Consider the following 9,875-nt stretch of genomic DNA (forward strand, 5'->3'; position numbering starts at 1 on the left):
GCCTTTCTGCAGGAGATACCACTAACAAAGTCGCGTTTTGCGACTCGTCGCACAGGCACATGGACGCGCCAGTCGTTTGGACTTTGTGATGGACCCAGTGGTCTGAATAACGCGTTGAACTGCCACACCCAGCACGCCGAGTCAAAACGTAGAGTGCCACGACAGGTGCTTCCGAGTGAAACAAAACTGTTCTGGTCGAATTCTCCGGAGCACACAACACTCGACTTCTACACGCAATAAAAGCAGCGACTCGGATCCACGAACAGAGCAAAGACTGGAACTTTTGCCGGAGGGCGTCGCGCATGTTCAAAAATCTGGACAGAGCGTCAACGGCGTTCCAGTCGATTTCGGCAGACACGCCTTTTCGCTACGAACGCTTCGACCTTTCTGCGTTGGCAGACCCCAAGCGAAAACACGAACCGGAACTCAGCAGCCCGGCCACACCTTCTTGGTGGGTCGAACGAAAACCAATATTACTCAGCTGCTCTGCTCAGAAACGACCGGACCCGTCTACGTGAACCCCGAGCCGGCGTGCGACTTGCCCGCAGTCTGCACACAAGAGTTTTTTGGAAAACAAACCACCTTTTCGACTCCTTCCACTCCATATCGAACAATTCCGAGTTCCATCAGTGGTACTGAGCCGAGACTGCTATGGACGTCCTTTTTCGCACTCACGCTACTTTGTTTCCCTGCTGCTCGCGTGTCTCTGGAGAAAAGCTTTTTTTGTGTTGGCTTTCGTGCGTTTAGTTCAGTGACTTTCGCGTCTTCTCAGTTGAGCAGTCTGCCGAGCATGTCGATGTGGGCGAAAGGCAGTGTGGCGTTTTGCGCCATGAGGGACGGAGCAACGATTTCCTCCGGAGTTGTGAGGCCGTAGGCGCGAGGCGCAGAGGTCTCGTGAATCATCTCGGGATTCAGCTTTCCGTCTTTCAGGAATTCCTTGCCCATGAGTTTTTGGTGCCACTCAATCATGAAGTCGATCGACGGCGTCGGGACGTCCATCTGCTCGGCAATGTCTTTCAACACGCACAAGCCGAACGGGATGTCTTCGTTGAACAAACGACCGTTGACAGCGGGGACGTAGCCGCCTGAGAAACGATTCAGAAAAACAACGCAGCAGACCGCTCAAGATCCGGAAGGTGGCCACAGTCCAGAAAAACGCGCGGGGACGCAATGCAGAAGCATCGAGGGTCTTCCGAATGCACGAGAGCCGGAGAAAACGTGTCAGAACCTGTGTCTCTTTCAACAGGAGTCTGCACTGCTTCCTTGGATCGACATTGCGAGAAGCTTTAAAGGGCAGCGAACCATTAGAGACTCGATCCCTTGGTGCTGAAAAGCAACGAAGTTCGGCCGAGACTCCGAGCCAGGCGTCTACTGGGTTCGAGCCACTCTAAGCAGCTGCACCGTCGCGAAGCGTCACTTTCCGCGGAAAAAACTCAAGAACAGTCACTGATTTTCCCTCGTGGGTCGCCCGACCGAGAATATACACAGATCCGCTATCACTTGAAAGGAGAACCATGACTGGATCGGTACCTTCGACTTTCGTCGCTGGAGTTCTGCAGCCTGCGTAGCCGCGGTTGGTGGCAAACACCGTCTGAAGCGTGGAGGTGTCTTTGACGTCAGCGCCTAAAAAGGGGGACCGAATAAAAAGAGAAAAACAAACGCCTTCTACACCTCTTTCCCTCCACGTTTCACCCATGCTGACGCAAAAGAACTGGGATCCGGCGAACACAGACCTTCAAGATCTTAAAGATGCCGTCCAACTCGCCGTATAGCACAGACAGAACCTCACGCGCAACCCAGAGCATCTGAACCGAATCTACAGCGACGCAGCACTTCTACTCCTTCGAACAAATCCGGAGATGGCTAGTTTCAGAACAAGGGCAAGACCAGATAGCAATGGAGTCGATTTCAAGATGTGTGTCGAGTGTGGTGTAGGAACTGCAACCGCGTGGACAGGCACCTCGCGCCACTTCACTGGAGAAAACCGGAAGTACCGTTGTTCCAGAGAACCCCAGATCTGCTCCATGCATGCGCATGCATGCAAATATATACACATGCACGCATGTGTGGGTGGGTTTCGCACGTTTTTTGAGTCGGTGCCTTTATGAAAAGGGGAACAGCTGATTCCAGGAGTATTCGACAGTCGAGTGGTACTTAAGTGGCAGACTCGAGTTCTAAGAAAGTTTTCAGATCTTCTGAAGAACTCCCAACAACTTTCTTGGTCCACCGAGTCGAGTTCAGGCGGGCAAGAACGATTTACCGTAGTGCTTGATGACGCGCTCCTTGATGGGGAGGACGCTGGAGAGGTCGAGTTCAGGGAAGCGCGCTGTGAGAGCCTTTTTGATGGCTTGGAGTTCCGTGCTGAGTTTCTCGAGCCACTCGGCAGACATCTCGTCGAACTGGTTGTACAGACCCCACTGGATCTCGTCTTCCTTCATCGGCGTCTTTCCGTCCCACTTGTGAAAAATCGAGTAATACCTGAAGAATGAAACGCAAACTGCATTGTTGCACAGCCTTTTCTCGTCACCTTTCCACGTCAGAGCACGCGCACCCCTGACAGGTGCAGGTGTACGTACACACAACTGCAAGCAGCGGCAGCGGGCGCAGGGATGTGGGTGCGGTTTTTTCACAACGCACTCACAGGGCCGACTTCGTGTTTTAGAAGAGATAAAGGTAGGTCCACTAGAGACTCAGACGCTTGTTGTGCCGATCCGAAGGCGACTGTGACCGAGGTGGAACATATCGCTTCGTCAAGGGGAAACAGGGCCATCCAGCACTGCCGGGTCATGGATTCTCAGTGCGCGGCTCGCAGCCGTTTCCACTCTCGAATCTTGGACTTTTTCAAGGATTCCCCCGAGATGTCACCGCCACTCGTACACGTTCACGTCTGCGGAATTACGGACATTTTGACTGGAGACTCTGCAAAAACATTTTTAGAGCATTGAAAAAAGTTACCTGGCAGGATGGATGATCTGATTGCTTGGACTCAGCGTGATGGCCATGAAGTTCGGGAGCAAGCGGCAAGGCATGTCGAAGAGCAAGCTGATGAGCAGACGTACAGGCTGGCCCATGTTTCCAGGGACAACTGTTGCCTGCCAAAGAAAAAAACGAATCTCTCGACGCATATGCAGATCCCCCACTTAGAGACAGGCATCCATCTTGACGTCTTTTTCAGGGAAAGGAACGGCGGGTGCTTTCTCGCCGAGACTCTTCAGATACCGCTAGGTGTCTAGGCACATGCAAGACTGAACAAGACTGGCATTTGAAGACATCGCGTAACAGAGAAGGGTCTGTCTGCGTCGTCGCATGCGCTGCAGGTCTTCGCCTTGCATTTTTCCAGAAAGACTGGGAGTCAGTAAACACTGAATACGCGCGCGCGCAGATACACCGACGGCTACCGGGACACTCTGAAGTCAGTGCAGATCTCTACAGGGGCAGACAGCGGTGGAAAAACGCCTACGTTTAGGAAGTCTTTTGGACCGATGAGTTCGACGGCAGAGCCGTACTGGATGATGCGGCAAAGCCAAGGGAGGTTCTGCAAGGCGAAGTAGCATCCCAGGTTCTTGCGACAGTCTTCCGCTTCGAAGGCCTTCAGCATTGCCCAGTCGAAGCCTCCTGAAAGCAAAAAAAAGAAAAAATCGACGTCGCCCTTCTCTGAGTTGTAAAGAAGCACGCGCGAAATCCCAAAAGAAACAGGGAACACGTTGAAGGACAAGAGAAAGCTGAGGTGGAAACAGAGACAAAGTCTTGATCCAGTAAAGACAACACAGCGTACGGAATAAGAATGCTACACACGAATGCATGCGTCTCCGTTTTGAGGGAAACAAAGGGGGACAACAGCTTCAGAGATGCCGGTACACAAGTGGAGTCTCACAGAAGAAAACCTTTCTTCACGCATGGGCAACTCCATATGCTCACATATCTGGTCAACTCTATACATACACACACGAGAATCTCTATTTCCATCCGTTTACAGGTACATGTTATGCGTATACGAATAGTTGTTATGAACGACTTGCGTCTTTCAGAAAAAACTGCACGTTCTGGGCAGCGAGACATACCCTGGCCGAAGGCAGTCCCGATAATGCCGCCAGCTTTCAGGTGGTGACGAATCTTTTCGAGAAGGGGGAAGTGTGCATTTGCGGGTGCACAGATGAGGCACAGATCAGCCTCGGGGACAACTTCCGCGGGGTCGGAGGAGACCCTAAAAGCACAATTTGGAGACAAAAGCGGCAGAAAAGGATGGACGGAACAACTCTGTTGTTCTCCGGTGGCCGTCGACTTCAAACAGGAGAAGCCCCATCAGAAAGAACACCGAAAGGATATATCTATACGCAAGAAAGGAAACATAGACACACATCCATAATCCTATATATATATCTAAGTGTAGACTTTCACGTGCAAGAGTAAGGAAGCAGAGCATTGGTTGAAGTGCGACAAGTCTTTTCGGGAGAGTCTGGTCTTCCCAGTTGGACGACTTACGCGTTGACCCTGCCGGTGATCGAACCCAAGTGGTCCCAGCGGCAGATCTTGGTCTCGAGGCGGATTTCCTTTTGCCATCTGGAAAGAAATTGAGCAAGGCACAAGATGCAAAGGTCGGGAGCGCGTGGAACTCAAGATTTTCTTGCAGACACACAGAGCTAGCCGTCCTCCACGACAGACACGCCGTTCGAGTCCCTCTTTCCGACCTGAGCGCTTTCGCCTACACCGAAAGAATTTACTAGCAACCAAGCGACGCGGGCAATCGCTTTAGTGCCTGGGGAAACGACGCCACAGCGGCGTTCTTTCCTCGTGCAGCAAGATGTGTGAACGGCGTCGAGTGGAGGCATTCCGGACGTTCAAAACGCCAGACCGAGGCGTTGGCGTCCTTGGAAAAGCCAGAGAGGAGCACAAACCGCGCTCTTGCACAAGTCTTCATCGTTTCGAGTTCGGGGAGAACGGCCTCCCGGCAAACGGACTTCCTGTGTGTGCCCGGCGGGATGCAGCTGTCCGCGAATCCAGGGACCAGCGCACGGCACATGTGTAGGGGAAGCAAAAGATTCACCTCCAGATTCAGGTCGCCTTCTGTCCAGGAGATCCAGTAGGGCAGAACGCACGGTTTCCCCGAGTTCCGAGCGACTTCCTAGCCAGGTGCGCCACCCCCCAGGTGTACATACACCGGGCGCGCCGGGTGCTCCCATGCGGACTTCGGACTCCAGACCACGGTTTTTTCTGGATTTTCCCGCTGAAGCGCGCTTACTTTTCTGGCTGGCGAGTCAACACGTTCACTCGCACGTTCTTGTGAGCCTGGCCGAGCCAGGCGGCGACTGCGTGGGCACTGTTTCCTCCGCCGCAGACGCAAACCGTCAGCAGAGGCGACTTTGTGCGAGCAGCAACGCCGGCAGCAACGGGGGAAGGAGCGCCCATTTTGGATTTGCAGGAAGAGCGTCCTCTCCGGAACAAACAAACAGATTGGCGACCGCACACGACATGAACAACACGGACACAAAAGACAAATCTGCCCGCACAGTTCTTGGCTGCAGACTAGCCCCGTTGCCAGGCGAACGTGGAAGACAAGCAAGCGACCTCTGTCTCGCCAGGGGCCAGCCGCCCGCGCAGCGGACGCCTTTGCCAGCGCCAAAAAGATGAGGAGGAGGGGGGAGGGGGGTGTAAGAATCGATCCCACGACTGTCGGAAACGGGGTTGTGGTGGAAGTTGCGAGGAACGAAGCTTTCGCGGGAAAAACTGTTGACGTCAGTTGGACGCTCCTGATCGCACGAGCATCTGAACAGTCGTTTTCTCTCGCTGTTAAGTTTGATAGCGGCAGTCCATGCAGGTTATGTCGAGAACCCAACAAACGTGGAACCACAGGTCATACACGAGAGTGAAATCCATTACTTTCGCTGTCTAGGCAGTCTCGAAGAAGTCCCAGTGCAGACGGCAAAACACTAGAAAGACGGCAGAAGAGCCGAAGTTTCGCAAGTCGACGTTTCAGAGAAAACTCAAGACACTGTGCACACACAAACGCAAGGGGCATGTCGCAACAGAAAAGTCAGGAGTTGCCCCGAAAAAGACGAGGAACCGAGGAGCGAAGAAAGCGGGGAAACCGTAAACGTCTGAGGAAGAATGGGAGCGCAACCGATCAGCCGTCTGCCAGAAAAAACCTGTGCTGGTGAGGAAAAATCTCTGCTTCATCCAACGCCACGCCACACGTGTCTCTGCAAATGCCAAGCCCCAAGGCATGCTTCTTCGATGTGATGCACGAACGGAAAGATCTTGTGTGAAGCTGAGGCGAGGACAGGGCAACCATCCAGTTTGCAGAAAAAGACAGAGAAACAAAAAGAAGAGAAGGAGGTGCCGAGCGCCGAGAGGGAAGTCGGCGGATCTCCTGGAGCCCGGAAAGACGCATTTTCGTCTAGTGGCAGGCAGCCCTTTACTAGCTGCACCTAAAATACCCTATTTACAACCGGAGTCATGTTCATATCTATATACGCACTCATATTTATATATATATATATATGCATGTGCCTCCCATGTATATTTATATATCTTGGTCTATCTCTACTTTCACATTCATACTTTTTTGTATACATCTCTACAGAGTTGAGTCAGTAGAAGGACGTATAAGCAACCCCACTGCGTATAAGCGGGTGCCCCTTGGTTGTCTCTCCGGAAGCTGGCGAGACGAACATTTTGTTTCCGTTTCTCTGGCTGTGCATTTGAAGACCGAACGTGGCTTGAGTTTCGCGCTCTGTTCTCTGAGGCGCAACAAAGTCTCGGGGTCTGCTCTCTCTGCCCCGGGTGTGCTGCGATGCTAAGGCTTCCGAGAGGGCTACGCCGCACGACAGGTCTGTGGCGGGAGAATGCGGTTTTCGGATCTCGGGGTGAAGCCAAGCGTCTCGACGCTCCTTTTCAGTTCCAGGGAACAGAATTACAATTGCTGAGGGCAGGAGAGCCCGAAGCGCTTCTCTCTGGTGACACGGCACATTCACCCGAGAACTCGAAAATTCGTCAGTGGGTCGGAAAAGTCGATCCGAAGCGACGAAACGGGGCGTCGGTACATCTTGCAAATACATCTTGCAAACGCGGCGTTTCTCTCTGGGCGACAGAACGCTTGAAACAACAGAGACACTCGGAAAGACCAGAGGCGACAGAAAAAAGGGGAGTTCTTCTCCCTCAAAACGCCCTGTTTCCCCTACCACTGCAGGCACGGGATATCCTGCGAGTGCACCAAGAACCGACGCCTGTCCACAGGGGAACCATTTCCTGTACAATCCCCACTAAGGTGCTGCAAATCGCAAACATCTGCAGCCTTTGAGACATAAAACGCTTCTTTTCGAGCGAAAACAAAAGCCCCGCGTCCCCAGCGGCACCGCCAAACGGCACAAAGACCAGAGGAAAAAACACAGCTCTGCCTCAAAGAGCTCCCAGAACGCATGCGTGCACTGACGACCAACAAAGTTATCCACACAGACATCTGGAGTGTGATCGACATCCGCCCCCACAGGTCAACTCGAACAGATCCCTACATGTACAATCACACGTCGATATACATACATATTTCTAGATGCATGTATTTATATGGTATATATACGGTAGTTAAATGAACAGTCATTTACAACAAGCTTCTTCCTTTGCAGACGCATGCAATGACACGCGTTTGTATGCGCTAAAAAACCTTTGGCTTCGTCTTCCAACGTGAAGAAACGCGGCCGGAGGAGACGGCGACGGAACTATGTGCCATTCATGAAGTCGATCAGAGCATCCTCTTCAGGCGAGTTTACCTGAGAAAAAACACAGACGGCGAAAGAAACCCAAGTGAAAATATGCTCTTTTCCACCGTCGACGCTTTTCTTTCACCAGTGTACCTCGCCATCCCCATTCGACGCGACCCCCGACATCGGCGATCAAACGCGTTAACACACATGTACGCATGCGCACATTATTTACATATTCGCTCACACCAATTTATGTGCATATCCATATCTATATCTACATGCATCTTTATAAACTTACATATATATATATATGCAAACGCTACATACAGATATGTTTGTACATATTATTTGCATGGCTTGTGTAATGCAGTGACACGAATACATATATATCGCTGTCTATGTCTAGGGCCTTTGAAACGCGAGGTGCACAAAACATGCGTTTGTGTATCCCTTTTAATGTGAAGGAGAAGTGAGGAACAGACAGGGGACGTTGAGAGGCTTGCAGACGCTCGAGAAGAAGCTTTCTTGCTTTCGTCGATATTTCTTTTCTAAAAAGTGTGTACCTCTTCATAGGCACGAGCAATGAGCGAGACAATCTGGTGAAAAGAAGGCCGCAGTCGAGGATCGGGATGTGTACAGCAGCGAATGAGAACCTAAAAAGCAGAAGACAAAACAAATGCTTTTACATTCGCAGACCACACCCACACTCACATATACACTTACATACGCATTTCTACATATATATATATATATATGTATGTATATATATATATATATATATGTATTTGTATAGATATCTGCATGTGCATGGCTAGAAATCTTTGAATGCGTAGATGGTATCTCATAAATATCGGCACACTTTTACATGCACAGAGGCATACGCATGAATTTAAGTGCAAGCTATCCTGCGTAGGTGGCGGACTGATTCGCTAAAATATATGCATGTATGTATATAAATATATACACATATGTATATATATAAATGTGTATGGTTAGAGACAGGTTGATTGATCGACTTACTCTCAAGGAAAAAGGAACGTGAGGATCGACTTCCGGGAGCATATCTCTGCCGACTGCCACTGCCCCCTGAGAAAGAAATTGGCAGAAACGGAAACTCGAGAAAAACAAGAGTGAAGACGAAGAGAGAGAGAGGAAGAAACGGAGAGAAGGAGAAGAAAGCAAGCGAAGGGCACAGGGAAAGCGCAGGGTGCCGAGGAAGAGCGATAAAGAGAAGAAAGAGGAAGATTGAGCGGCTTCCGAAAGACGATTGAACGGCGGCGTTTCGACCTGCAGAGACGAAAAGATGGGAGTCCGTGGAAGCTCCAGAGTCGGCAGAAAAGTGGGCGAGCCTGACAAAAAGACTTCCTGTTCGCTTACGATGATTTGAGCTGTGCTCATGAACTGGTGCGGGACGAGGCCGGTCACCTGAAAGAAAGAAATACGAAGACAAATCCAAAGAAAAATGCGCGAAACACAGTACCCAAGCGGCAGACAGATCGACTCAGGAGTCAGGACGACTTCACACGGCCAAGCGCATGAAATGTACTTCGTTACACCTGACAACCCACTCTGATATGCAAATATATTTATGTCTACCGTGGTGTTGGGGAGTTGGAGTTCGATGAGATTTCGTTGTGAGGCTGCAGAGGACAGAACGAGATTTCGAGCGCTTGCCTCCAAACGAGACACGACGTCTTACAGACTGGGAGACCACAGGCTCTGAAAACGAATTTACAGATGACAGGAATTTACAGATAAAGAGGAATTCACAGATAAAGATGAATCTATGTACACAGATGAATAAACAAGCAGAAAGAAGCATTCGCCCAGCTGCAGCGTGCACGCAGACAGGGGGGCGACAACGCGGCCTCGGCTGTACATACACCTGCTCAAGGCGCGGAGCAGCAGATTGTCCCGTGGAGCGTACGGAAGCAAGTGAGGAGGAGTTTTGATCAAATGTGTGTTTCGCTCGGACGCAGAGACGGCTCGACTCACCATTTGCCACAGAATCACTCCGAAAGCGTGGATGTCCGACGCTCCTCGCGTCTGCGGATGAATTTGGCAGAGGAGTTCCTGGGAGACGAAGGCGAACCGATAGAACCCAATCAAGTGTATAGACACGGCCCAGTGGGAGACGGAACCGGCGCCGCGCGCATGCACGTGCAGAGGATTGACCCG

At 51.2% G+C, this 9,875-nt stretch overlaps 2 protein-coding genes across 2 annotated transcripts; both read right to left on the reverse strand.

Moving 5' to 3' along the window:
* Positions 1-49: 49 nt before the first annotated feature.
* TGME49_290200 (NAD/NADP octopine/nopaline dehydrogenase, alpha-helical domain-containing protein) lies at positions 50-5,538 on the reverse strand. The gene is made up of 8 exons (XM_002368394.2): positions 5,240-5,538; positions 4,483-4,560; positions 4,062-4,204; positions 3,461-3,615; positions 2,956-3,092; positions 2,261-2,478; positions 1,531-1,623; positions 50-1,085 (listed from the first exon to the last, which is right to left on the reverse strand). The coding sequence occupies exons 1-8, from the start codon at positions 5,404-5,406 to the stop codon at positions 769-771; spliced, it is 1,308 nt and encodes a 435-aa protein (XP_002368435.1). The 5' UTR covers positions 5,407-5,538; the 3' UTR covers positions 50-768.
* Positions 5,539-6,587: 1,049 nt separating this feature from the next.
* On the reverse strand, positions 6,588-9,724 carry TGME49_290210 (hypothetical protein; the record flags this gene model as incomplete). Its single annotated transcript, XM_018782103.1, has 4 exons — positions 9,693-9,724; positions 9,075-9,122; positions 8,261-8,350; positions 6,588-7,763 (listed from the first exon to the last, which is right to left on the reverse strand). The coding sequence occupies exon 4, from the start codon at positions 7,053-7,055 to the stop codon at positions 6,588-6,590; it is 468 nt and encodes a 155-aa protein (XP_018636427.1). The 5' UTR covers positions 7,056-7,763; positions 8,261-8,350; positions 9,075-9,122; positions 9,693-9,724.
* Positions 9,725-9,875: the final 151 nt, after the last annotated feature.

Source organism: Toxoplasma gondii, chromosome IX (genome assembly GCF_000006565.2).
Source record: "Toxoplasma gondii ME49 chromosome IX, whole genome shotgun sequence".
Classification (NCBI taxonomy): domain Eukaryota; phylum Apicomplexa; class Conoidasida; order Eucoccidiorida; family Sarcocystidae; genus Toxoplasma; species Toxoplasma gondii.

Excerpts from the sequence above, each read along its gene's own strand:
- TGME49_290200 (XM_002368394.2), bottom strand. The coding sequence starts at position 5,406 with ATGGGCGCTCCTTCCCCCGTTGCTGCCGGCGTTGCTGCTCGCACAAAG. Across the intron at positions 3,093-3,460 it reads GTCCAAAAGACTTCCTAAAC|GCAACAGTTGTCCCTGGAAA; the intron begins GTAGGCGTTTTT and ends TTTCTTTGGCAG. Across the intron at positions 2,479-2,955 it reads CAGATCATCCATCCTGCCAG|GTATTACTCGATTTTTCACA; the intron begins GTAACTTTTTTC and ends TTCATTCTTCAG.